Genomic DNA, 24,674 nt, shown 5'->3' with positions numbered 1-24,674 from the left:
GGCGACGGTGACGCGCCAATGAGAAGGGGCTTCCTCGTCGTCGTTGAGTCTTTGGCCGCACGGAGAGGCGCGAGACGGACACGGAGATCGGCGCTTTGGCTCCATGGGCGCCTCCGCCTCGCCTCTGGCCCTCGCGCCCACCCGCCTCTCCGCGTCCGCTCGTCGACATCCGGTCTCTGCATCTTGCTTTTGCTTTCTACTCGGTCAACATCCTACCTCGCATCGCTTCATCTCACCACTCGTATTCGGCTCAGCCATGGCGGCTGCCGGACCGGCCATTGCAGCAGCAGCAGCGGTCGATGGCGGTGGAGTCAATTCCTCTTCGACTGCTCCCGCCGCTTCTGCAGGTGGTGGTGGTGGTGCTGCTGCTACTTCAGCGGGCCACTCGTCGTCGACACCCGTTGTCGAATGGGAGGACAATGAGGTGGCTGCGTGGCTTGCATCGCTCAACTTGTCATCCCTCGCTGCGTCCTTTGCTGAGCAAGGCATCGTAGGCGACGTACTCATTCAGCTCGACAATGACGCTCTCAAGGATCTCGGCGTTGATTCCGTGGGACAGAGATTGGCTCTTCTTGGCGGCATATACAAGCTCAAGGAACAATGGGGACTCGAGATTGACCAGGGCGACTATCGACCGCAGTCCGAAGATATCCCAACAAGTGGCGCAAGTGGCAACAGCGGCGTCGAATTCCTCAACATGACCGATTCATCATCAACGTCTCCGGTCACTGTCGCCCAGCTCGTTGCCTGCCTCAAGCAGCGAGATGAGCGCATCATTCGGCTCGAACATGAGCTCAGACGGACGACAGTCTTTCTCGCCAAGTTCCAATACGACTTCACAGGCGTCTGCCGCTACCAAGGCCTCAGAGCACCAACTACCGACTATGCATTCCAGCCATTCGTGCCAGGCGCTCCCGGGTCATTGTCTCTACCTGGACCTGGACGCAAGCTGAGCGCGGCCGGCGGCGGCGGGCTCACATCGCCCCACGTCACTGGCTTGCCAATACCGTCGCCTGCGAATTCGCTGGCTTCGCTACCCCGAACGCATGCCCAGGGAACGTCGGACTCGCACCACGATGATGCGGAGGAACGCATTCGTACGCCTACTAGCGCTAATGGGATGGCTGATCATGGAGAGCCGCCGCTGTCACCTGCTGGGTCTGCCTCGCAGTCAGCCGGGCATGCAACAGGTAGTGGTCTCGCGGCGGGAGGTGGCATGGTATCGATGGACGCATATGCCGGCAGTGACAGCGCCCCTCTGCGATCGCCTGCAAAGGCGCCATCGACCGGAGGAGCCTCGACGCCTACCAGTGGCACTCATCCTTCGTGGCTGCGAGCCGCGACACCCAATTCGTCGAGTAGCGCTCAACCTTTAAGTGCCACTCGAATGCGCGGTCCCGCTTCTCCTCCGCCCAGGCACGCAGGAAGAGCGTCACCGACGTCAGCTACGATGAAATCAGCGGCAGCCAGCTCTAGTGCAGGTCCTTCGGCGGGACATAGCGCAGGCCCATCGTCCGGCAGGTCAGCCATCGCGCCAGCGACTGCATCGACGTCTGGCACTACGCCCGCCTCGTCCGCCTCGTCCACAAATCGCGACTTTGTCGGCACAGCCACAACGCTGGGTACGGGAGACAACCCCTACAAGTCCTTCCGCGTCACCCTCGAAGACCCCTGCTACAAGGTTTTGCCCGCTGCGCTGAAAAAGTACAAGATCAACGACGATTGGCGTCTCTACGCCCTCTTCATCTGCTACGGAACCACAGAGCGCTGTCTCAGCTACGATGAGAAGCCGTTGCTCCTCTTTCAGAAGCTCAAGGAGGCGAGGCAGAATCCCGTCTTTATGCTTAGGCATATACGCGATGTCAAGTCTCCGATTACGATTGCCAATGCAAAGGCTGCCGCGAGGCGAGGGAGCGCGACCGACAACAAGCCCGTAGCCTCATCATCTAAGGCACCCGCGTCGAGGATCGTGAGCGGACAGGAAGCGGTAGCCTGGCATGCCCCGGCTGGGAACACTGGCAGCGATATTCTTCTGACTGGGCCTGCAGCTCAGCTGCCCAAGGCACCCACAGATGCCCGCACCTACGCCATTGCCATCTATCCCTACGTTTGTGAGCGAGATGACGAGTTTGACGTGAGCGTAGGCGACACCTTTGTCGTGCTATCGAAGGCCAAGGGTTGGTGGGTGGTGCAGAGCGACTCGGATGCCACAGGGCAAGGCGATGTGCGGGATGCAGCGCAGGCTGGTCTTCAAGAGATCAAGTCAGGCTGGGTCCCTGCGGGCTGTCTCATTGAGACGTCCAGGCCGCTCGCGCCGGTCTTTGCTGCAGCAGCGGCGGCCGAAGGAGATGGAGGGACCGCGCGAGAGAAGAAGTCGTCTGCGCCTATCCCACCTCACCTCATCACGTCGACATCCACGCCCGGGGTCATGCTCATGGACTACTCGTCGGCGCATACGGCCGCAGCGATCGCATCCGCCTCGGTCAAGGACACAAATGGCAGCTCCGGCGCTACCGCTGGAAGTAGTACGGGGGACTTGCTCACTCCTGGCAGCAGCAGCGCTGAGGGAGGTTCAGCCTCCCCGTCAGCCATGGCGGCTCTGGGAGGCGACGTGGAGCTGAAGCGTGACCACCGACTACGCGTCTTCAAGCGATACAATCACTGGAGCTACGTGGTCAGTTTGGAGACGCAGGCCAGGCTGTGGGTACCCTCGTGGTTCATCTCCAAGCCGCCCTCGTCGAGTAGCAGCGCAAATGCTAGTAGCAGCGCGGGTACGACAGGTGGGAGTGGGAGCAGCGCGTTGAAAGCGAGTGGGCACAGCGGAGAAGGGTCAGGCGGCGGCGTTGGTGGAGGTGAAGGCGCGGGGCCATCGTCAACGAGCGCAAATGCGGGATCTTCAGCTGCGGCGACAGACGAAGGCTACACTTGAAGGTCACTCAACATCCACACTCTTTCCTTTTCCTTGTCATCATCAACTCTGTATGTCTCTATTGCCTTGCGTCGAAATGCGACGGTTTGCATACCCCATCCCATCTCACCTGACGCGCACGCTTAGGCATGTCACGCACCCCTCGAGAGCCTCAAAGTCTGCCACATCGGCCGTGATGACGTTCCAGCCTTGCGCTTCGAGCTGAGCCTTGGTACGCGGCGCAGAAGAGGAGAGGAGCACGTCCTTGCCGCCAAGCTCCACGACTGCCACGCCCTCGTCTTCTGCCACCTCGATCCAAGGCGTCTCGCCTTCTTCCTTGATCCGCAGTGTCTTTGAGTCCGGGCGAGATGCGCCACCTTGCATGGCGGCGAGCAGGAAGTGGGAGCCACAGGGGAGAGCGGTCGTCGCGGACTCTGTAGGGCGCCAAGGCGTGAGAATGTCGTCCAGTAGACTGACATACGTGTGAACTCACTCAGGTGCAGCCAGCCCTTGCCTCCCATGTCGACAGTCACGACCTTCCAACCGCGTTTCATTCCCATCTCTCGCTTGATCACTTCAACGCCCTCCTTGTTAGTCCTTCCCGACAAACCCACGTAGACCGTCTTCTCCTTGGCGACCTTGAGCACATCGCCGCCGTCCATCGTGGCATGTCCCGTTGAGTCTACCTTGTCATCGTAAAAGTCCACAAGCTCGAAGCCGCGCTTCTTGACCAAATGCTCCTCAACCGCGCTCTTCGCCGTCGCGTACTCTTTGCGGCGCTCCTCACTACCAGATCGGACGAGCATGACCACGCCCGGCTCTCCAGGGAAGACGACCACTGCATCCTCGATGAAGACGCCATCAGGGCACTCATCCGCTGCCTCTACTTCAATCACGTCCCATCCCCGCTGCCGAAAGACGTCGACATACGCCTTCCACTGTGCGAGAGAGCGAGCGAGTGTGGGTGGGTCGGCCGTGCGTGGTGAGAGGTGGGTGAGGATCCCCTCGGACAGGCGGGGAGAGGGCTGTCGGACCAGGAGGAGTGGATGCAAAGACATGGCGGCGGGTGTACGATGAGTCAGGGCAATGCGTCGGGCCGAGAGTGAGGCTGATTCAGGTCCCGGCCTTTCCTGCTTGGTGATGAGGGGGATGAAAGCAACACTGGCCCGGGGCGAGTGGAGAGCAACACATGCAGACGGCTGTATATTCAGGCACGCGGCTGCATGTTAATCAAGCGGCTGTATATTAATTGGTAAATTGGCTGCTTTGTCATCACTCCTAGTTGGTCCAGTGGTTAGGATCGCCGCCTCTCATGAGAAATCAAGCGGCAATTGTTCGATTCCCTGAATACGCGGCTGGCCCGGGTTCGATTCCCGGACTGGGAAAATTTTTGAGCCCGCTCTTTGCCACCGTCTAGCTCACTGAGTTCTGCAGTTCTGTCCCTCTTTTTGCCCCTCACTGATGCTGCGTCACACAAAGCTCGTGTACATCCAGTCTGGGCCCAGATTGACCCTGCGATGGCCCCGCAATGCCCGCTCAAAGTCGAGGCGTTTCGCCCGTATTTGGCGCGGTGCCGCTGGGGGCAGGGGCACCCTCCATTCTCACGCTCACGACGTTTTGTGCAACTAGATCTGCGCTCGATTCTCGGTATATTGTATCGTCTGTGACGTCGTCCTCGCTGCAGGCAAACGAACCTCTCACCCCACACGCGCCGCCAGCTCTTCCCTCTCCTTTGCCAGGCGAGCTAACAGCCGGCTTCGCCTGGAGGCAGCATCATCGTTGCTGCTGCGGGCAGCCTCGCACGATCTCGTCGCACTATCGTCTTCGACGTTGCTTGGCGCGACATACTCCCTCCCCACGCGCTCTTCAACGGCTGAAGGGCGCCGCACCCACTTGCCAGCGCTCTCTCCGACCCTTGCGTCCACCCGCTCTCCACCTCGCTCGAGACGCCATGACGACGCCTGCGCCGTAGAGGAGCCTTGCCTTCGTGTCGCCATTCCCCTCATGTCATATCTCACTCTTCGGTCAAATTCAGCGCAACTTCTGGCCCCACTGCGCAACCAGGTGGCCACCTCATGACAGAAATGCTCAGCAAGGCGCTCTGCACCTTCCACGCCAAAGAGATCCGCCAGTAGTCTGACACTCCCCTCGCTCCTCACCTCCAGGCTTTTGAACACCTCTCCGACGTACGTAGCGAGAAAGGGAATGTCCGCCCCCGGGCCCAGTGGTAAAGCTTGGATCTCTCGGCGGAGAAAGGGCAGCAGCTGCGCGACCAGGTGAGGAAAGGAGGCGAGCTCGCCAGCAGTGGGGCAAGGGCGAAAGCCTGTGTGTCGATTGGAGCCAATGTGCAGCGCGTAGAGGCTATGACGGTAGATGTATTTGCGGATAGACAGAGCGCGCGACTGTTCGTGGAGGATGCTGGATGAGGAGGGTGTGCCGGAGAAGGGGGAGCGACGAGCTTCTCTTGCTTGCCGTAGCAGCCTGCGTTGCCGTCGTAGTCGCTCAGTTGCCATGCTCTGTCTCGCGATCATTCCATCCATCTCCCTTGTCTCCTCTGTGCTCTCCACCGCTGCCTTGTGTCCACCGCTCACCGGCCTCAAGTAGTGCCTCTCATAATCCACCTCGCTCCTTACCCTGTGAAGGATGTACGGGCCCACATCGGCATTGCAGAGCGGACAGGTACGCTTTTGTTCGGTCCATTGAAGGATGCAGGGGAAACAGAAGAGGGAGTGCTGGCAGAGCGGGAGGATGGCCCGATCGTCGACGGACGTCGGAGACGAGAGGCAGATGAGGCAGCCGATGGGCGACGAAGGGGTGGAGGGGATGCTGCCGTCTTGATTGTCGTCGTTGTTGGGCGGCGTGGAGTCATGATCGGCTGCTGTGGCGCATGGGACGTCCATTTTATCGTCGATGGGCAAATTGATTGGTGAGCGCTCCCTAGCCGGGAGGTGGCGACATCGGTGCGAATGATGGCGGGAGCGTTCCGCTGCCTTGCTATCGCTAGCCGGTCCTGAGGAAGAGGAGCCACTAGCCTGCTGCTGTCTCCTCACTACCTCGGAAGAGCACAGAGGGCTTGCCACCCCCCTGCTGTCCTCCTCTTGCATGAGAATGTGGTTGGGAGGAAAGCGAAGTCAAAATGACTCCAATCCGCTGCGCATGAGATCGTTGGTCCGAGCGTCGCCTCCGTCCGTCGATCTCGTTCCGTCCCCGCTCCTTTCATTTAATCTTCTGGCTCCTTTGTGCCCGAAAGCAATGGCGGCATCGGCGATCATCGATCGTCAGACTTTTCAGGGGAATGCAGAGGACGAACAGGTGGAAAGACTGCTCGACAACTCAAAGACCCACACCAGCCCGCCAGCAGCCTCGCTCAAAGGTACCAGTCTTTCCCAGCGAGGACGGCATTTCGTCGACGATCAGGGAAGGGTGGTAAGTCTGAGAGGGTTCAATGTGAGCGCAGCGAGTAAGCTGGTAAGTTTGTGCGGGGGATACGGCAGCATCAGAACGTCTAAGCTCACGATCGCCAATAGCCCACAAGCCCAGACGGCCTCACCAAATTGGACTCAGCTACGTGGTTCGACCACCGCAACGTCAGCTTTGTAGGGCGACCATTTCCACTTGACGAGGTGAGGCGTGAACTCTTCGGCGCCATCGCTGTCATTTGCGCAAGCTAATGTTGCTACCCCTCACGACCCTACGCCAGGCTGCCTACCATTTCAGCCGCATACAATCCTGGGGGTATACCTTCATCCGTCTCCTCGTGCCCTGGGAAGCCCTCGCCCACTCCGGCCCATTCACAATCGACCAAGAATATGTGGCCTATGTCCGCTCCCTCCTGATCACTGCTGCCGACGTCGGCATCAAGGTCGTCATCTCCGCGCATCAAGACGTCTGGAGTCGCCTCTGCGGTGGGAGTGGCGCTCCCGGTTGGACGTTTGAGGCTGCTGGGCTGGATGTGAGAGAGTTCATGGAGACCAAGGCGGCTTATGTGCACAATCTCGATGATGACGAAGGAGGCAGCAAAGGAGATCCGCGTGAGATCAGCGGGCCCTTTGTCTGGCCGTCTGGCTACCAGAAACTTGCGGCAGCTACGATGGCGACCCTCTTCTGGGGAGGCGATATCTTTGCGTGGAAGCACCGGGTGTCGATCGACCCCACAGAAGCAGCAGCATCGCAGGACATCCTCAACGGTCATCTCGAGTCGTCTTCCTCCACCACGCCGATCCAAGCTCTCCTCCAATCCTCCTACCTCCACGCGTACGGCAAGCTCGCTGACGCGCTCGCCGGCATTCCCTCTCTACTGGCCTTCGAGGTCCAGAACGAACCGCACCGAGGATTCATAGAGCTGCACAGCTGGGATAGCTGGAAGTACGAGACAGATCTTCACATCGGGCATTATCCTTCGTTACTGCAGGCACTGGCCTTGGGCGAGGGGCACAAGCAGATGGTGCCCTACTACGTCAAGACGTGGCCTTGGCCGACGAGGAGGTCGCATTGGTCTGAGGTAGATCCCAAGGGGAGAAAGTGCTGGCTTGCATCGCGCGACAGCGAGCCAGCAGGCTGCCTTTGGGCGCGACATGGCGCTTGGAAGTGGAATGCTTCTTCGAGACGTGCGGAGGTGCTGCGACGCGACTACTTCACCCATGACCCACGGCCACGCGATATGGCTCCGGACACAGCGGGCCAGCCAGTAGAGTGGTACCGAGACTGCTACGTCCCCTTTGTGCGGCGTTTCGCCGATCGCATGCGTCGCAATCACGGCGACGCCCTTCAGGTCTGGTTCGAGCCCATTCCCAACGAGTACCACCCTCCTTGGCCCCCAGCATCCCTCGCACTCGCCCCCGATTCGGACGCTCAAGCACGCGAAGACCTCGCAGCGATCTCGCGCGCCAGCACAGGGCAGCGCTACGCTTCACAAGTGGACCTGACCTCCTCTCAATTGTCTAGGCCAGAGAATATCGTCTACTCACCGCACTTCTACGACCTTAATGTGCTGTTCGGCAAGGTCTTCAATGGGTGGTTCAGCGTCGACGTCCAGGCACTGAGCAGAGGACCATTGCTGCCTACGGCTCTCTTCCTTGGGCATGGGGGACTAAGACGCAATTATCTCGGGCAGCTGAGCAACGTTGCACGCTTCGCTCGCATGTCATTAGGTGAGGTCCCAGTCATCATTGGTGAGATAGGCATCCCCTTTGACATCAACGGAGGCGTCGAGAGTGATAAAGATGACAAGCAAGAAGACTCACGCTGGCTTCTACACGAAGAGCTCCTCGACTCTCTCGCCAATGCCATGGAAGGTGCCAAAGGCGGGATAGCTGGGTGGGCTTGGTGGAACTACAATCCGGACAATGTGCCTGGGGAGGGCGACTACTGGAATAGGGAGGATTTCAGCTTCGTCTCCTCAAATGTGAGCGGAGGCAGCCACCCACAACGCCGCTCTGCAGCGAGGGGGCGGGCACTTGGTGCTATTGTCAGGCCGTACGCCGTGCGGCTGGCGGGAGTGCCGATGACATCGAGCTGGGATCGAAAAGAGGGACGATACGAGCTGCAGTACGTCAATTGGGCAAAGAGGCCACCTGTCAAGGGTGCGGCGGGTCAGCTCACGACGATGGTCAACGACTCTGCGCCTGCCAGCGAAAACGAAGACGACGCGACAATCATCTACGTCCCTGGCCTGCAATTCGGCCCCGACCAGCCTGATGTCGTCACGACAGACGGGCACATCCGCTGGGACCGAGAGCGACAGCGTCTCCTTTGGTGGGCCTCAGATCGTTCGCCGGGTGCCAAACATTCGTTGAGAATCACGGTACCTGCTGAGCATCAGGCAAAGCGCAAGGAGGCGATGCTGCGGGCCGCAAGAAAGAGGAGAGGGAGGGTGACACGAGCGCTTGTGGGACTAGATTTGGCAGGAACGGACGTGCTTGCGCTACTGGCCGTCTTCGTTGTAATCGTCGGATTGATTGTGGCGACGATCAGCTTCATGGGGAGGGTGCAGGCGCAGCAGCGAGAGGGAAGGAGCGTAGAGTTGTGAGAAGCAGATGATGAGGAGTAGCCTCTCTATCTTGGTACATAGCAGCGGCGCATCGCTTGGGACCGTATCACAATTCGTCATTCGCAGCTGCATTTGTAGAGCAAGTGAAAATGAGATTGCGGAGAAAAGATCACGCCTCGCTACCGCGCGTTCACTTGCCCGTCTCGTCCCTCACCTCATTCGAGCTGAAGCTGAGAATTCCAGCCTCGTCCAGCTTGCCCACCAGTTCCTCCGCTACGTCGACCTGCATCTTGCCCAGCACCTCATTCACTTTTTCCAACTCCTTGGTCTTCAGCGCCTCCTTCATCTCCTCTGGGAAAGCCTGGAAGAGTTCCCATCGCCTGTCAAGGTAGGCGCGCACCTGCTCCACACCGAGCTGCTCAGCCGCCTCGCCTTCGAGCTCTATGTGGTCCGGAGCGGGGCCCTCGGGCACGTCGAAGCCGATGACGGTAGAAGGATCCTCGGCGACGAGCTGGATCTGCTCTTGCCCTGCACCGCCGGATGTTGCGTCTCCAGCAGGCTTCGAGGCCTCCTCCGCCTGAATAGCCTCGCATCGCTTCGAGATCCTGACGTACGTGCTCAAGACGTCGTTGAAGAAGACAGAGACCGCCTTACCGTCTTGTCCCGCCATGCGCCGGAAGAAGAGGTTCACACCATCTGGACCCAACTTGCCCAGATACTGTAGCATCAAACCCTTCTCGACAAACTGCCTTGCCCTCTTCTTTTCGCCGCGCATCTGGCTTTGGAATGCTTCGACGAGCATGGCGTCAGTTGCATTCCCCTGATTGTTGGAGCGGAGTAGTGCTTTGTGGGTGGAAAGGAAGTCAAGAGCTGCGCTGAAGGGTTGGCCGGAAAGGGCCTTGGGCGTGAAGGTGGCGGGGAGAGCCTCTGCGCTGAGAGGGATAGTAGCAGGGATGCAGCTAGGAAGGAGAGCAAAGCCTTTCATCGCCGGCGTGAGGTCCGGAGTCGACTCGTCATCCGACTCTTCTGCGTCCGAGTCTGGGGTTGTTGAGGATGGGCCAGCAGCTGAGGCAGAGGGACCGGGCGCGTTGATCGTCTCGTAGGTCGTAGTTGAGGACGTGGACTTGGCCTTGCCCTTGCTCGCCTTCTCCTTGGTTTTTGCTTCCTCTTCCTCTTTCTCCTCCTCCTCGCGCTTAGCCACGTAGCCGGTGTTGAACCCATCCCTTAGACCATCCGATGTGATCTTTCTCTTGTCCTCCTCCTCCATCGTCTTGATCTCCGCCTCGATCTGTTTGGTTCTCTCATCCAGTTTCACTCGATGCCCTCTGAGTTGAACAGCGAGAGCTTCATCGAGCTCTGCCCCTTGCTTCCCCTTGACAGTGGGATCTTCGTTGATTTGGAGCAAGAGCGAAAGGATCATGTCGTTCGGCGTGGGACCATTCGGGCCATCCTGGTTGCCTCGTGAAGCTCGGTCGGCTGTAAGGCGCGACACTTCACGAGAGAAGAAGGTATGCCCTTCACTCTTGGTTGAATTGATGATCTGCGAGCGAGCAGTAGCGAAGAACGAGTGCCGGTCAGACGCCAATAGATCCTGGGAGAGAGATGCTCTGATCGCTCCTCACGCACCTCATCAATCATAGGGCCCAGCGTACCATTGGTCTCCCTCTCGGCCCTCAGACCGGCAAGCTGCATCTTCCTCTGCTCTCGCTTCTCATGGATATCCCTCTGCTTCCATCGGATGAAGGACTTCTTGTCCACGTTCGGGTGGACCTCGACATCAGAGTCGTCGGACAGCTCGAGATTGTCCCACTTTGCGGTGCCAAGGGGACAGAATGTTAGTCGAGCTGGTCTATGGCGATACTTTCGAGAGCAGAGCTCACCTTGCTGTAGTTGAGCCTGCTCATGATGTCGCAGCTCAAAGGTAAAGTAAGGATGGAAGGGAAGCGGAAGAAAGGCAGCTCGTTCTCGAAAGTCTTGGTCCAACTTCGGCGCGCTCGATGCACGGGCCCGGGCCTCTCGCCCGCTCGCTATCGTCTGGCATCCTTGAATTCACTCGCGTCGCATCACAAGACGTCCAAGTCCACATCGTCATATATTAGATAAGGTAAACGTCTTGAAGGACAAGGATGCTGAGCGTAGCCTGGACTGTAGGGCCAATGATCACGGAGAGATAAGATGGATAGCGGTCGGGAGAAGGAAGCAGCAAAGGAAGGGGCGCGTCATTCAAAGCTGGATCGTAACGTCACGTCGTCAAGAGCGTGATGGTTCGTGGAGGATCGGGCCGGCCGCGGTGGTGACATGTTACAGAATTCCCGCCACGAAAAGCTTCGATGGAACTTGCATGTCCAGACTCACGGTCTCCTCTGCGCTGGGTTAGAGCTGTGGCGCTCATTCGAAGGCGCAGGCTGGTAAGGCTGAGCATAGGGCAGACCGGGTCCAGGCGGCAAGGGATTGCCGCTCGCCCCTCCTCTTACGCTCGGCAAGTACGAAGGGTGAGCATAGCCGCCCTGCGGCTGCTGCTGATGGTGCTGTGCATAGCCCCACCCTTGTGACGGAGGAGGCAGAGATGGCAGGGCTTGCCTGTACGAAGGAGCAAGGGATTGCTTGCTACCACTGCTGGAGCCAGGGGCTGAAGCTGGGCCTTCGTCTCGAGCGCGGATGCGAGGCAGAGCTTGCTGACGAAGTGGCGAGGGCACTGCAGTCGTGGCACTGTCATACGAGGGGCGCATTCCGCCGCTGCTACTGCCACTGCTGGGCTGGCCAGCAGTGTAATAAGGTCGAGTCATGCTTGTCAGAGGGAGAGAGGGCGGCGCACTCTGAGGCGGCACTCCCTCTACTCCTGTCCCTGTTCCGTGGGGATGTTGGTGATGGTAATAAAGATTTCCGGACAGCCTTGCCCCGTCGTATCGCGCCGGCGCCGGAGGGTAGTGGTAGGTCTGAGGCGCCTGGGGAGCGCCCGCGCTCGGGCTCGGTGCCATGCTCGGGTGCATGGGCGCGGTCATGTAGGAGGGAGAAGGGTGGCTTGGTGGTCCGTAGGAAGGATGGTGAGGCGGGGGGTGGGGCTGACACGGCTGCGATGGGGCTGCTGCTGGCGGAAGAGGTTGGGTGCGATGTGGTGCTCCTGACGCTCCTGTTCCCCCGACGGCACTCCGAGGTATAGGTGCGATGGGTCGGTCGGGTCTTGACTGCTGCTGAGAGAGGAAGCTCGACATGGGTGGGAGGGACTTGCCGGTGGATGCGGCTGAGTTGCCGGCACGCGGCTGTACTGTCAGCGGTTTCGGCGCAACAGGTGCGGCAGCTGCAGTGGGAGCTGCAGTGGGAGCTGGCTTCGCAAGAGGCGTCAAGACAGCAGGCAGGCGCTTGAGCTGCTTAGGAGCGAGCGAGTGGTGGCCGAACGAGCTCGCGCCGTACCCATAGCCTGCACCCTTGCTCATGGCGTAAGGGTGGCGAGGGGTAGCGCCCTTCACCGGTCTATTGATCGTCGAGTGGGCTGTGCTGCCGACGATCACCCTTGATGACGACAGGTGAGCGTCCGCAGGCGCCGTCTGCGAGCGCGCTTGACGCTGGGGATGTTGGGGTGCGGCGGGCCGAGGCGGGTAGTACGCAGCCGACCAATGTGATGTGGATGAAGCGCTGCTGGGAGCCGCCCCGCCCAGGAGCCGCCCCGCCGAGGTGGTGGCAGAGGCGTTCGTTGAGCGGTCTGCTTTCGCCGTGGCGAACTCAGCATCGTTGAGCAGGCGAGAGCGAGGAGGCAAGGGCGCGTTCAATTGCGGTGCCGGCGCGGCCATGCAACTGTCACCTTCTCTGTCGATGGTCGAGGTCGCTTGTTGCTGCTGCTTCGAATGTTGAGACTCCTGCTTCTCGAACTCCTCCGTGGCCTGTGAGGCCGCAGCCACAATCTCCGCGTCGAACACAATCCGGCTCCACTTGATGACGCGGCGTGGTCCCTTGGCGTCCTCGACGAGTGCGTCGCCCTCGCTGAGCGGGTTAGAGGACTCCTTGAGCGCAACGAGCGTCGTTTCCCAGATGCCGCCGTTGCTCTTGACCTTGATACGCGATCCCGGGAGCAGGCGCATGGCGCACTCGCGCAGATGACGAGCCTTGCGCAGCTGTTCGGCTTGCTTGGCTGACGGATTGTGACCACGGCAGAGGACCACCATGCGCTCGGGTGCGCTGCTACTGTCTGGCAGTTCAGCAGGTGCGAGCGGTGGCGATGAAGCCTGCGAGTGCTCAGCCGCTTCCGCACCGCCCGCAGGAGGGGAAGAAGCTGGACCACTGGTCTTTTTCTTGGCGCCATTCTTCTTGCTCTTGGCCGTGTACGCTCCTCGCCCTTCAAGCTTGTCCGCCTCGTTGGCGGGGAGCATGTCCATCATCCAACCGCTGACGTCGTGCGCAGCGCAAGTAGGGTGGGCCGCCTTGGTGCAATTGCCAAAGGTGCACTGGATGGAGCAGCCGTACTTGGCAGAGGTCGGCGGGCAGACGGAGCACTTGAGACCCCACCTTGCCTTGGCAATCGTGTAGAAGCCCTTGACCTCATCGTTGCCTGCGCCATCTTCTGCGACCCAGCACTCGGGGACCGAGTTGGCACAGAAACGGTGCGCTGCGAGTGTGGACGGCTGCCCACTCTCTCCAGGAATGGGCACCAGGTCTGACGCGAGCGATGAGGGGCAGAAGACGCACGGCAGGTGTTCCATCGACAAGCCACCACTTTGCTTTGCCTTGGGCTTTGCTGATTGAGGCTTGCGCTCCGAGCCTTCTTCGTCATCACCATCGCCCTCCTCGGCAGCCCTCTGCTCCTTGAGTCTCTTCTTCTCGGCGCGACGAGCCTTCGCTGCTTCTTTGCGCAGATGATCATCACTGGCAAGCTCCTCTCGCTCGCGGCGAGCCCTCTCTCGCTCTTCCTTGCGCCTCTCTGCCTGCTCAAGCTCCTCGCTCTCTTGCAGAAGGGCGTCCACATCCATCTTGACGCTCTGCTGTGCATCCTCGCATTCGCACGCCTTGGCTTTGCGACCGATGTCGAGCCAGCTGTCAAGGGCGAAGTTGACCGACTCTGCGCAGTTGAATCCGAGATTGTAGCCAGAATGATAGCCAAAGGGATACGTGATGACGAACTCTTGAGCATGCTGCACCAGCTTGAGAGGGCGGATGTTGTTGGCGGCAAGGAAAGTGGGTGAGGCAAGGAAAGACTTGTGACGCATAAACTGCGAGCATCGCCTTGCGTCTCCGGGAAAGGCCGATGCGAGAGCTGTTTCGAAGCGCAGACGGTCGCGTTGCGGGATGGCGTACCACTGCTTTGGCGCGCCGAAATGAATGTAGTTGATCGAGTACAGGTCCATGTCCTCGACATGCCAGGCAAACGTTGCTCGCCACATGCCAAAGTAGAGGTACGGATCCGTAACGCCTGCGATCTTTCTTCGCAGCTTGAGGCGGGTGAGAAGATTGTCGAGCGAGTTGACGTTCCACGACTTGGTCGCCGGCGTGAAAAGCGTGCCCTGCGATAGCGGAGCAATGAATGGTCAGCATGAGCTCTCCTATCTCCCAAGCTCACCGTGTCGTACTCACCTTGAGATCTGCACCGTACATCGGCGGCTTCCCAAAGTTGAGGCCACGCCAGTACTCGCCCTCAATCTCACGGCATGCCATTGGTGTCCAATCGCTTGGTTTGAGGCTGTGCTCATGCTTCCCTTCCTCTTCGCCTTTCTTGCCCGGGCTGATCCACTCCTTCAGCCAAGCCAGACGCTGATCAAAATGCGACCACTCCTCGGGCGTCGTCAAATCTGCTGCTTTGACCTTGGGCTGCGACGATGAAGAGGATGTTGCCACCGGCTGCACGCCATCCTCTTCGGCTGGCGCGGCGGCGACACTCGCGCTGCTGCTTTCCTGCGACAGACTGGAGACTGCAGCCTCCTCTTCAGCTGCCGTCGCCGCAGCCTTGTCCGCCTTTTCGATCGTCTTCCGTCGCCTCTTTGTACTCGATGAAGGTCCAGCAGTTGCACTGGGATTGCTGCCGCTCTGCCTGCCGCGCCCACTTCTGGTACGAATGCCATTCTTGTCGTCCTTGGACGACCCAGATTCCATTTCCTTGCGGATCTTGATGTGCTCGTGGATGTCACTCATTGTTGGGCCGCTCATCTCCCTGCATACATCACTCCATTGCTTGACGTTCCAAATCTTGGCTGGTCGGGTGATGTTCGTCTGGCGCCAGAGACCTGGCTTGAATGCTGGGCCAAAGTGTTGGGCGATGGCGGAGCGAATGCGAACTCCCTCGAGAGTCGGAAGCGATCCTTCGGCGGCACCGGTAGCCTTCTCCTGCTGGGCCACATCGGGAGCTCTGATGGAGGGTAGCGAGTCGACCCACTCCTTTGGTGGCACAATCTTGACGATGCCCGTCTTCATGCCCCAGTCGTTGATGGCTTCACAGAACTTGTAGAAGTCGGCAAATTGACTCATCGTAGGCTCAAAGACTGGGATAGCAGACTCGTCGAGATGAGAGTTGGGATCCGAGGGGTCCATGGGGTAGAAGTAGGATGGCTTGATATTGGCGTGCGGGTCATGCTCTTCAGTCTTGGCCTTGCCGCGTTGCCCACCTTCGCATGAGGATGGCGAGGTGGGTGGCGTCTGGCTGCGAGATGACTCTCGATGCTGAGTGGTTGCTGTGCTATCGCCATCGTTGCCGCCGGTGGACACTGAAGGGGAGGCCGGACCGCAGGAGGGCGGGCGAGGAGGCGGCATCGCGGCATTGGCAGGCTGAGAGGCTGACGTTGTGGACGATGAAGAGGAAGAAGACGATGTCGTCATTGTTGAAGCTGAATGAGAGCTTTGGCCAGCGGATTGTTCGCACTTCACCATTGCCTCCGGCACAGACATGGCGACGACGAGCGGCGCTGCAGAGTGCGAGCGAGGCAGGTGCTTGTGCTCGCAGAGGAGGGTGGCGGCGAAGGCGGAAGCTTTTTCCAGACCGTAATGGCGAGTCGATTGCCTGTGTCCTGTGTCAAAAGAGTGGAAGTGGAGAGATGAGGTAGAGCGAGGTGCTAGCTCGATGAATGGCAACGAGGGCCTTTGCTTCGTCGTCGTGTGTCGTATATGATGATGGTGGTGGTGGTGGTGCAAGATGAAGCTAGCGTTGGAGGATCGGGCGGCGGCCAAAAGGCCAAAGGCAAAGTGGGGTCTGGCCTAGCCTAGCGTATTTTGCGGGCACTGGCCCTGAGCCCGGGAGCCCGGGCTGACTGTATGTCGATGTCCCTCCAGTGCTTCGCTCCGCGTGGCCGAGGTTGCGTCGTCGTCGCCGAGGAGCTTAACTGTGTTGCACTGTGCCGTGCCACACCGTCATTCGCGCACTTCACCAGCTCATCGTACATCTGATATCTCGTCGCCGAGCAGCTCGCTCAGAGGGGGAAGGAAAAGTCAAGCAATAGTGAGGAGAACAGGCAGATTGAGCTACACGCTGCCCGCCCTTTGCAACTGACACGCGCAGTATAATGGAGCAGGAGGAGGAGAAATGGTCATCTGCTTTCAATCTGGTATTGTATACATCTAGAGAATGAATAACGCCATTCGGATGTCGCTGACCTGTCAGATGGCCGCGATCTGGAATTCGCGGCTGTGGGCGACAAGATAGACCAGATCTCCGGTCCAGGACGTAGCGGAAGGTCCAGCACGGCTCAAAGGCGTGCACTGGGCACTCATACGAACACGACTCTCGACAACGACGGTACAGTCGAGCCGGGGGTGGGGAGGTAGCCGTGGAAGTCGAGGAGAGGATCGAAGCGTCATCTTGTCCTGCTATGCAGCGTGATTGACATGGGGCCCGTCGAGATCAGGCTGACGAGCAACACAGCCTGCAGCAGTGTCCGTATCGTCACGGCTCCTGGCTCCTGACCTGGATTCGGTCCACACCCGCTCCCTGATTGGGCGCGGGTCGCCAGTCTCAATGTGGTGGGCCGCGCCTGCCCTCAATCGTACGCCATCCTACTTGGTGTACATCATCCCTCAGCCCGGCGTGGCCACGGCCTCTGCTTGCTCCAACCACCTTCTAATCGCCTCTCTCTTCGCCAATTCGACGCAGCCACCCCATTCTGCCCTCACTCGTGACGATATGCCTCCGTGTCGATCGTCGTAAAGGCGGCAAAGCCACGCGCAGGCGGTGCGGACCTCGTCGAGCGTCACGTCGAAGAGGAGCCACCACGGTTGCGGCTGGCGCGGCAGGAGGAGCGGCTTGTGGTGTGGCGAGGGTACTAGGGACACGTAATAAATGGAGCTAACAGCCAAGACGTGAGGAGGCAGAAGAGCTGGGAGTGGCGTCTGCAGCCTGGAGTGCCGGGCAGAAAGAGGGTGAGTAAGATATGAGCATGGTGCGACCATATCGCTCGCCTGCTTACATGTCCGTCACGATAGCCCAGCATCGCTCTACCACTTCCTTGTCTTTGCCCAGCCCAAGGATTTGCAGGTAGTTGACGAGCGTTGAATAAGGCAGCTGCGCCTCCAGCTGGAAGCCAAGCCGCTTGAGAATTTGCATCTCATGCACGACGAGGGAGTCCTTGTAGTCGTGGAAGACGGAGGATTGATACGAGTGTGGCTGCCAATGGAAGTTGGCGTCATGCTGCCTTGTCGGCGTCGACGTAGTATCTTGCTGCCCGTTGCTCGTATCCTTGCTCCTCCCCGACTTTCCCCTTGTTCTCCACGGTAACTCGTCAGAACTTTGCATCCTCCATCGATCATGCTGCAGGGTATAGTCGAAAACATTGATGAGCTTACGGACCGGCACGGGATGCTCCTCGATTTTGGTCGCCAGGTAGAGACAAGCTGCATTGACGTCTGCGACCGAGAACTGGCGCATAGAGGTGACGAACCAGAAGCGCTGGAATATGACCTGCGCAGTAGCCGTCACGCGCTGTGGACTACGACCGACGGAGCGATGGGGAGGCAGCGGATGGTCAGTCATCGGACGCCCGAGCTTTCGGTCGTATCACCGGCCATGACTCACAGCTCTAGATGTGTTCCCAGTCGCTGGATCACAGTAGCTCCCCACGCTCGTAAGTCATCCTCTAGGTCCTGCGGGATGCCGTCGGCTCTCGAAGGCGTGTGTGCCCATTGGGAGGGGGAAGCGAGTGGATTGAGCATCGCCATGGCCTGCAGCGGCAGCGACTGCATTGGCTGCCGTGAGGGACCTGCGAGTGCACCTCCTGAAGCTGGTGCTGTCATTTCGAGGGGCAGCAGCGAGGATCCATTGATCAGCAGGCAGACGTCGCAGTAGACGAGTGGAGAGATGGCCAACGAAAAGGAAGCTAGAAAGAGACGCGGCGCTCCGCCTGAGGCCTCTCAGTCCGCTCTGGATGTAGTCGATGGATGGCTTGAGCGCCGCCGCCTCTTTGATTTTCCAAGCCGATGCCGACAGTGTGCCGTCGTGCGCTGCTAAGCTTCCTATTACTACTCGTACCCCACACTTTCTCATCTCTCGACGACTAACAACCCCGCATTGTCACAAGTTGACCACCAAGCATGGCTCCTCTCATCCCCGCAGGCGCTGGGATCGGTGAAGACCATCCCTCCAAGACGTGGTCCTTTCAGACGCTGTGCGCAACCATCTACGACCCGGACCACCTCGATCAGTATGGCAGCTCATCAACGCCCATATACCAGTGCACCACTTTCAAGGGACTCCCAGGTACAAAGAAGACAGCCTATGACTATTCCAGGTCCTCCAACCCTAGCCGTAGTGTCCTCCAAAACCATCTATCCAAGATCCAAGGGGCCAAGTACTCCTTTGCCGTCTCCACAGGCATGGCTTGTCTGGACATCATCACGAGGTCTGTGAAGCCCAACGAGGTCATCTTGGCGGGTGACGACATCTACGGAGGAACACATCGCTTGCTGGGTATGCTCATGAAGAACAACAACATCAAGGTCGTCCACGTCGACATGAGTGATCAGAAGCTTCTCGCCGAGACGGTGCGACAGCTGGTCGAGGACGGCAAGCAGCCAGGTGCGCCCAAGCTTGGCATGGTGAGTACAAGGACGTCTTCAGCCCGAAGTGTCATTTCCCTCGTGCTAACCATGACGCTGGTTCAACTCAGGTCCTTGTCGAGACGCCTACGAACCCTATGCTCAAGGTCATTGACATCCGCGCTTGCGTCCAATCGGTCCGCAAGTACATCTCAGCCGAAGACGCGCCCATCATCATGGACAACACCATGATGAGCCCTGCCCTCATGCGCCCCCTAGAGCTCGGAGTCGATGCCGTCTATGATTCGGCTACCAAGTACCTTTCAGGCCATCACGACCTCATGGCCGGAATAATCGCGACGAACAACGATGATTTGGCCCAGACCTACCACTTCACCATCAATTCAGTCGGCAATGCCCTCGCGCCGTTTGAGTCTTTCTTGCTCATGCGTGGTCTCAAGACGCTGCACATCCGTCTGGCAGCCCAGCAATTGGGTGCGCAACGCGTCGCAGAGCACCTCCAGGGATTGGGCTTTAAGACGCACTACCCCGGCCTCAAGGGCCACCCAGGGAGGGACATGCACTTCTCCCAGGCAAAGGGAGCAGGAGCCGTCATTTCCTTCGAGACTGACGACCCGCAGCTCAGCCAGATGGTCGTCAACGCCACGCGTCTCTGGGGCGTCAGTGTCTCATTCGGCAGCGTCAACTCCCTCATCAGTATGCCCTGCCTCATGTCGCACGCAGCCATCGACCCCAAAGTTCGAGCGGCGCGTGCCCTTCCTGAGAACCTGCTTAGACTGTGTGTGGGAATCGAGGACCCGGATGACTTGATCGCCGACCTGGACGCCGCCTTCCTTGCTGCGGGAGCACTGCACAAGGACGCCAATGGGCAACTCACGCGTGCTAAGCCTGCCTCGTCGACGGCAGCCAATGGCTCCATGTCAGCTCCTGCGGCAGCAGCAGCCAGCCCTGCCTCTCAGCAATCCATCGTAGTCTCTGCACCGGGCAAGGTCATCCTCTTCGGCGAGCACGCGGTGGTCCACGGCGTCACGGCGCTGGCCGCTTCGGTAGGATTGCGATGCTATGCGCTCGTCCAGCCACGAGGAGACGGTAAAGTGCAATTGGAGCTGCCCGAGCTCAAGGTCAACCATGAGTGGATCATTGCAGACCTTCCCTGGGATGCTGTACCGTCCAAGGTCGGTGGGCTGAACAAGGCCACCGAGACACCAACGGAGCTCGACGCTAGACTGCTCCGCCGTATTGTGCAGACCGTGGAGAGCAAGGCAGCCGCAGCCGAGCGCGACCATGCAAGCTGTGTTGCCTTCCTCTACCTCTTCATGACGCTTGGCGCCAAGTCTCACCAGGGCCAGACGTTCACCTTCCGCTCATTGCTGCCCATCTCTGCTGGCCTCGGATCCTCTGCAGCCTACTCTGCCTGCCTGGCCTCTGCACTCCTCTACACCAACGGCGTCATCTCCATCCCCTCGGCCTCGTCCCCCATCTCAAGCGCGGACGCTGACCTTGTGAACAGCTACGCCTTCCTTTCGGAGCGTGTACTGCACGGCAACCCCTCGGGCGTGGACAACTCGGTCGCAGTCTACGGTGGCTGCCTTACCTTCACGCGTCCCTCTGCCCCGCGCAACCAGCACAAGAGCAATGAGCTCAAGCTCCTACCGAATGTGCACGCCAAGCGTCTTCTGCTGACGGACACGGGTGTCTCACGCGACACAAAGGCTCTCGTCGCGGGAGTGCAGCAGCGCCTCGACCAGGACCCGTCTCAAGTCAACGCCGCCTTCGACACGATCCAAAAGATCGCCGACGAGGCGGCTCAGCTCCTCACTTCGGGCGGCAAGGATGCGGACGTCAAGCTGGGTGAGCTGATGAAGAAGAATCACCAGCTTCTCGCGTCCCCTCTTGGCGTGTCCCACCCTTCTCTCGAGGAGGTGCGCAACGCCCTGAGCACTGTATCGCCCGCTCTCTCCACCAAGCTTACAGGAGCTGGCGGCGGAGGCTGTGCAGTCACGCTCATCCCGTCTGGCACGCCGGACAATGTCGTGTCCGAGGCCCGCGAATCACTGCAGCGCCTGCCTGACTTCTCATCCGTTCACGAGACCGTCGTAGGAGGGAGCGGACTGAGCGTATTGGGTGACGTCAAGGTGCTGCGCAGTGCGAGCGTGGACGTCAATGGCGAGACTGGGGAGCAGACGCATCACTTCGAGGGGGAGAGGTTCGCCAAGGCTGGCCTGGAGGAGTTGGGTGAGTGGCTGGAGGGGACCGAGGGCAAGGCGCGACAGGGCTGGTCAAGGGTGGAGCAGAAGTAATAGTAGATGAGGATCCGCGTAGATTATTTTCATCATCTTCACAAACAAAATTGCAATGGGTTTCTGGGCAAAGAAGGACGAATGTCGTTGCACCGACTGGCAAGAGCGTGGTCGTGTGAGCCGTCACTCTGTTTCAGCGCGCGTCGAGAGGCTCTAGCGGGCGGAGCTGGGGGACCAGTCGGCTGCCACGCGACACATCGTCATCTTGCTTGCTTGGTGCTTGCGCTTCCCTGTCGGGGCGCTCCGCTTTGTCGGTCGCGCTGGGTGGGTGCTGTTGGCTTGGGCCCGCATCGACACAACGCCGCGCCCTCCATCTCATCGTGACCATCTTCTCGATCCTCGACGACAACCAGCATCATCACCATCATCATCTCGCTCGAGCGTTTTCGAACCTGATCCATCGCATTCGTGTACCACGGATCAGCATAGACGGACCGCTCAGCATCGTCGATTGACGCTCTTGAAGACTGTCCATTGCTGCGTTGACGACTAGTCTCGTGGCAGTCAGTCAAGGCCGCAACTTCCTCAACTCGACCTGACGAATCACTCAACGACGACGACGACAACGACAACGACTACGATTTTCGCGCAGCGGCTTGCCTGCAGTCACCTACGTCGGGCTCTTCGACGAAAAGAGCGGCAATGATGCATCAGCAGGGCCAACAGCCCCTTGGCCAAGGCGGCGGCGCAGGACTCAAGTTTGGTCAAATGGGTTCCAACAATAATGGCATCGGACAACAGCAACAGCAGCATGGCGGAGTAGCAGCTAATGGAGGAGGCAGCCAAGATGCGGCTAGCAGCGCCAATCAGGCCCCGGAATATACCCTCGCAGGTGTACTGCATTACCTTCAGTCCGAGTGGAGAAGATACGAAAAGGACAGAAATGAATGGGAGATTGAGAGAGCTGAGATGAGGGTTAGTAGGCGCGACATTCAAGCTCTGCTCCAACCAGCCGACAACTGACGCATTCTTGTCGCTCTTTTCGCCCACTCCCAGGCACGCATCGCCCTTCTCGAAGGCGAGAAGCGCGGCGCAGAGAATCTCAAGACGAACCTCATGCGTCGAGTCAAGATGCTCGAATTCGCCCTCAAGCAAGAGAGATCAAAGTATCTCGCAGGGGCCTCTGGACCTGCAGCAGCGGCAGGAGCAGCTCCTGTAGCAAAGCATCCCGCTGTAGCTAACCTCGAGAAGGAGTCGACCCTCAGCAGCGCTGGCAGCGGACGAAGCTCGCCCATTGACTTTGGCGAGCAGCAACAACACCATGCGCGAGCAGGTACAGCAGCATCTGCAGCTACCATCCCGACCCTCAATGGCTCAATTAGTATGGCACCCTCCCTCCTAAATCGCCAGCTCTCCACCAACACGACATCCTCTGCCACATCCAAGGACTACCGTTCGCGGGAGAGGAGTCGTGAATACCTCAAGCAATGTCTGCAGGAGATCTCATACCTCACCAGCTCGACGACCCTCAACCCACTCCCGGACAGACCCATGAGCGGCGCTGCCAGCTTCGTCGGCGGGCCACCTCGTCCAAAGAAGACGCTCATCGATGAGCCTCCACCACCGCCAGCTGCAGCGACGGAAGACGTAGAGAGCGGCAGCGTTGCCGGCGAGGGACTAGATGCCACAGTCGCCCCGGCTGAAGAGGCAACCGCAGCGCCCAGTGACGAGCCCTCTTCATCAGCCCCTTCCATGTTTAGATCAACAGGCGGTGTCGAAGACTGGGAGAAGCTCAAGCAAGCCGGCCAGGAGGGCAGGCTCAAGCGCGAGAATGAGCGGAAGGCAGCAGCAGCGGCTGCGGCCGGCGCAGGCGTGGGTGCAGCGGCAGTAGAGGCATCAGGTGTTGTCGCTTCATCGTCGGAGGACGATCACACTGGCGCACCCGAGACCCTCTCCTCTGAACGAGCCAAGCGTCTTCTTCGCGAAGCTTCGTCCCTCTCATCTACCTCCTCGACGGGCGGCGGCGATGATTCGCTGGACGACGAAGTGGACGCAGCTAGCAAAGAAAGCCAGCTTTGGCGTATGAAGCGTCATCTGGCGCATCACCGTGGGGCTGTCAAGGCTATCGCGTTCGATCAGGGCGCAGGAGGAGACGAGGCTGTCGTAGTGGTCTCAGCGTCGAGTGACAGGACGATCAAGGTCGCCAGAGTGGAGAGAACTATGATGCATGGAGGAGCCGCTCCGCGAGGTCAACAGCAGAACGCGGGCGTCGTTGCCACTCTGGAGGGTCACAGCAACCTCGTCACTAGCGTGACCGTCTCTTCAGCTCGTCGACGCATCTACAGCGGGTCAATCGACTCGACGCTCAAGGTTTGGGCCATCCCTGATGTTGCTGCTAAGAGTGCCAACGGCAGGAGAGAAGAGGGATCAGAGGACGATTCGACTGAGCAGCAGCAGCCTTTGGTCGTCCAGCCGCTCGCCTCAATCAAAACCGACTCGGAGATCACGGCCCTCACCCTCCTTCCATCAACAGCAGGCGACGACTCATTGCTCGCAACTGCTTCTGCAGATGGCATGGTTCGCCTCTACTCCCTCGATCCTACTGCGGACGACGCCACCACCGACGCCGCCGCTTCCGCCTCCTCGGGACCACACCTGCTCCACACCTGGGATTACTTCGGCCTCTCCCCCTCACCTTCAAGCGCAGCAGATCGCGAGAAGGAAAGCGAAGCCCTCCGCCAAGAATCGGGCGGTCTGCCCGTTCCCACATCAATCGTGCGCGTCCACTCTAAGCTGAGGGAATGCGCCGTCTCTTACTCCAACTGCGTAGTCAAGACTTTCCGACTCTCAGATGGGCAGGAAGTCTCCAAGTTGGGCGGAACGCCCGAAGCAGGGCTCAGTGGAAGTTACGACCAAACTCCCGCGACCCAGATCAACTGCCTTGCTTCGCACCCTACGCTTCCCCTGCTCTTTACAGGGCACGAGGACAAGTGGCTGCGCATCGTTGATGTGTTCACGGGCAGTGTAGTGGGAAGCTGTCATGCGCACAAGGAGGGAGTGACTAGCCTCGACGTAGACCCGAGTGGGCTGAAGTTGCTCAGTGCCGGTCATGACGGTTGGACGAGGTTGTGGGATCTCAGCCGTCTTGGCGGAGAATTGGACGAGAGTGGATCAGAGGCGTCTTCTGATGGTGGGTCAAAGAAGTCAAAGAGGAAAGCAGCAGCTCCTCAGGGGGAGTCGGAGGAGGATTCGAGAGCAGCCGGCGAGGAAGAAGACGATGAGGAGGAGGAGGAAGGCATCGTTCTCACGCAAGAGATTCAGGACCACTCCAAGTCAGAAGGCGAGGGTGTGCTAGCTGTCAAGTTCCACCCGACCCTCCCTTTCTTTGGGAGCGCGGGGGCTGATGGGGTGGTGAGGATTTACGGATAAATGAGAGCCAGAGGAGGGGAGGGAAATGATCAGAGGGAGAGGAGGAGGAAGAGGAGGAGGAAGAGGAGGAGGAAGAGGAGGAGGAGGAAGGGATGGACTCTACCGCTTCAGCCATCAGCTTCGCTTGTTTTCACATCACTTGACG

At 59.5% G+C, this 24,674-nt stretch overlaps 9 protein-coding genes and 1 pseudogene across 10 annotated transcripts; 5 read left to right on the top strand and 5 right to left on the bottom strand.

Moving 5' to 3' along the window:
* The first annotated feature begins 193 nt into the window (after window positions 1-193).
* On the top strand, window positions 194-3,033 carry BDZ90DRAFT_231404 (RA-domain-containing protein). The gene has a single exon (XM_025505850.1). It carries the CDS (start codon window positions 257-259, stop codon window positions 2,927-2,929), a length of 2,673 nt encoding a protein of 890 aa, XP_025363038.1. The 5' UTR covers window positions 194-256; the 3' UTR covers window positions 2,930-3,033.
* On the bottom strand, window positions 2,894-4,066 carry BDZ90DRAFT_231403 (hypothetical protein). Its single transcript, XM_025505849.1, has 2 exons — window positions 3,402-4,066; window positions 2,894-3,342 (listed from the first exon to the last, which is right to left on the bottom strand). The coding sequence occupies exons 1-2, from the start codon at window positions 3,964-3,966 to the stop codon at window positions 3,035-3,037; spliced, it is 873 nt and encodes a 290-aa protein (XP_025363037.1). The 5' UTR covers window positions 3,967-4,066; the 3' UTR covers window positions 2,894-3,034.
* Window positions 4,067-4,184: 118 nt separating this feature from the next.
* BDZ90DRAFT_t18 lies at window positions 4,185-4,262 on the top strand (annotated as a pseudogene). Its single transcript has one exon. The product of its transcript is annotated as a tRNA-OTHER (tRNA).
* Window positions 4,263-4,529: 267 nt separating this feature from the next.
* Window positions 4,530-6,028, bottom strand: BDZ90DRAFT_231402 (hypothetical protein). The gene has a single exon (XM_025505848.1). The coding sequence runs from the start codon at window positions 6,010-6,012 to the stop codon at window positions 4,606-4,608; it is 1,407 nt and encodes a 468-aa protein (XP_025363036.1). The 5' UTR covers window positions 6,013-6,028; the 3' UTR covers window positions 4,530-4,605.
* A 94-nt stretch (window positions 6,029-6,122) lies between these two features.
* Window positions 6,123-8,956, top strand: BDZ90DRAFT_264325 (glycoside hydrolase). The gene is made up of 3 exons (XM_025508633.1): window positions 6,123-6,376; window positions 6,436-6,531; window positions 6,609-8,956. Exons 1-3 carry the CDS (start codon window positions 6,161-6,163, stop codon window positions 8,934-8,936), a joined length of 2,640 nt encoding a protein of 879 aa, XP_025363035.1. The 5' UTR covers window positions 6,123-6,160; the 3' UTR covers window positions 8,937-8,956.
* A 40-nt stretch (window positions 8,957-8,996) lies between these two features.
* Window positions 8,997-10,836, bottom strand: BDZ90DRAFT_231401 (hypothetical protein). Its single transcript, XM_025505847.1, has 3 exons — window positions 10,778-10,836; window positions 10,524-10,706; window positions 8,997-10,437 (listed from the first exon to the last, which is right to left on the bottom strand). Exons 1-3 carry the CDS (start codon window positions 10,799-10,801, stop codon window positions 9,088-9,090), a joined length of 1,557 nt encoding a protein of 518 aa, XP_025363034.1. The 5' UTR covers window positions 10,802-10,836; the 3' UTR covers window positions 8,997-9,087.
* Window positions 10,837-10,969: 133 nt separating this feature from the next.
* Window positions 10,970-15,999, bottom strand: BDZ90DRAFT_238644 (hypothetical protein). The gene is made up of 2 exons (XM_025507347.1): window positions 14,460-15,999; window positions 10,970-14,389 (listed from the first exon to the last, which is right to left on the bottom strand). Exons 1-2 carry the CDS (start codon window positions 15,762-15,764, stop codon window positions 11,249-11,251), a joined length of 4,446 nt encoding a protein of 1,481 aa, XP_025363033.1. The 5' UTR covers window positions 15,765-15,999; the 3' UTR covers window positions 10,970-11,248.
* A 971-nt stretch (window positions 16,000-16,970) lies between these two features.
* On the bottom strand, window positions 16,971-18,181 carry BDZ90DRAFT_147811 (cyclin-like protein). Its single transcript, XM_025503512.1, has 2 exons — window positions 17,881-18,181; window positions 16,971-17,794 (listed from the first exon to the last, which is right to left on the bottom strand). Exons 1-2 carry the CDS (start codon window positions 18,096-18,098, stop codon window positions 17,272-17,274), a joined length of 741 nt encoding a protein of 246 aa, XP_025363032.1. The 5' UTR covers window positions 18,099-18,181; the 3' UTR covers window positions 16,971-17,271.
* Window positions 18,182-18,319: 138 nt separating this feature from the next.
* Window positions 18,320-21,160, top strand: BDZ90DRAFT_250910 (hypothetical protein; the record flags this gene model as incomplete). The annotated part of the gene is made up of 2 exons (XM_025507715.1): window positions 18,320-18,899; window positions 18,971-21,160. Exons 1-2 carry the CDS (start codon window positions 18,396-18,398, stop codon window positions 21,158-21,160), a joined length of 2,694 nt encoding a protein of 897 aa, XP_025363031.1. The 5' UTR covers window positions 18,320-18,395.
* A 549-nt stretch (window positions 21,161-21,709) lies between these two features.
* Window positions 21,710-24,664, top strand: BDZ90DRAFT_147740 (WD40 repeat-like protein). Its single transcript, XM_025503511.1, has 3 exons — window positions 21,710-22,075; window positions 22,157-24,316; window positions 24,389-24,664. Exons 1-3 carry the CDS (start codon window positions 21,803-21,805, stop codon window positions 24,527-24,529), a joined length of 2,574 nt encoding a protein of 857 aa, XP_025363030.1. The 5' UTR covers window positions 21,710-21,802; the 3' UTR covers window positions 24,530-24,664.
* The last annotated feature ends 10 nt before the right edge of the window (window positions 24,665-24,674 follow it).

This window comes from Jaminaea rosea, assembly GCF_003144245.1.
Source record: "Jaminaea rosea strain MCA 5214 unplaced genomic scaffold BDZ90scaffold_4, whole genome shotgun sequence".
Taxonomy (NCBI): domain Eukaryota; kingdom Fungi; phylum Basidiomycota; class Exobasidiomycetes; order Microstromatales; genus Jaminaea; species Jaminaea rosea.
Note: the sequence above shows the minus strand (reverse complement) of the source record. Positions and strands in the feature narration are given on the sequence as shown.

Coding starts and splice junctions, on each gene's coding strand:
- BDZ90DRAFT_231404 (XM_025505850.1), top strand. CDS start 257: ATGGCGGCTGCCGGACCGGCCATTGCAGCAGCAGCAGCGGTCGATGGC.
- BDZ90DRAFT_231403 (XM_025505849.1), bottom strand. CDS start 3,966: ATGTCTTTGCATCCACTCCTCCTGGTCCGACAGCCCTCTCCCCGCCTG. Junction 3,343..3,401: donor CAAGGGCTGGCTGCACCTGA/GTGAGTTCACAC, acceptor GGCGCCCTACAG/AGTCCGCGACGACCGCTCTC.
- BDZ90DRAFT_231402 (XM_025505848.1), bottom strand. CDS start 6,012: ATGCAAGAGGAGGACAGCAGGGGGGTGGCAAGCCCTCTGTGCTCTTCC.
- BDZ90DRAFT_264325 (XM_025508633.1), top strand. CDS start 6,161: ATGGCGGCATCGGCGATCATCGATCGTCAGACTTTTCAGGGGAATGCA. Junction 6,377..6,435: donor TGAGCGCAGCGAGTAAGCTG/GTAAGTTTGTGC, acceptor GATCGCCAATAG/CCCACAAGCCCAGACGGCCT. Junction 6,532..6,608: donor GACCATTTCCACTTGACGAG/GTGAGGCGTGAA, acceptor ACCCTACGCCAG/GCTGCCTACCATTTCAGCCG.
- BDZ90DRAFT_231401 (XM_025505847.1), bottom strand. CDS start 10,801: ATGAGCAGGCTCAACTACAGCAAG. Junction 10,707..10,777: donor GCAGGCTCAACTACAGCAAG/GTGAGCTCTGCT, acceptor GGCACCGCAAAG/TGGGACAATCTCGAGCTGTC. Junction 10,438..10,523: donor TGGGCCCTATGATTGATGAG/GTGCGTGAGGAG, acceptor GCTCGCTCGCAG/ATCATCAATTCAACCAAGAG.
- BDZ90DRAFT_238644 (XM_025507347.1), bottom strand. CDS start 15,764: ATGTCTGTGCCGGAGGCAATGGTGAAGTGCGAACAATCCGCTGGCCAA. Junction 14,390..14,459: donor TGTACGGTGCAGATCTCAAG/GTGAGTACGACA, acceptor CCGCTATCGCAG/GGCACGCTTTTCACGCCGGC.
- BDZ90DRAFT_147811 (XM_025503512.1), bottom strand. CDS start 18,098: ATGACAGCACCAGCTTCAGGAGGTGCACTCGCAGGTCCCTCACGGCAG. Junction 17,795..17,880: donor CTGGGAACACATCTAGAGCT/GTGAGTCATGGC, acceptor CGTCGGTCGTAG/TCCACAGCGCGTGACGGCTA.
- BDZ90DRAFT_147740 (XM_025503511.1), top strand. CDS start 21,803: ATGATGCATCAGCAGGGCCAACAGCCCCTTGGCCAAGGCGGCGGCGCA. Junction 22,076..22,156: donor TTGAGAGAGCTGAGATGAGG/GTTAGTAGGCGC, acceptor GCCCACTCCCAG/GCACGCATCGCCCTTCTCGA. Junction 24,317..24,388: donor CAAAGAAGTCAAAGAGGAAA/GCAGCAGCTCCT, acceptor GATGAGGAGGAG/GAGGAAGGCATCGTTCTCAC.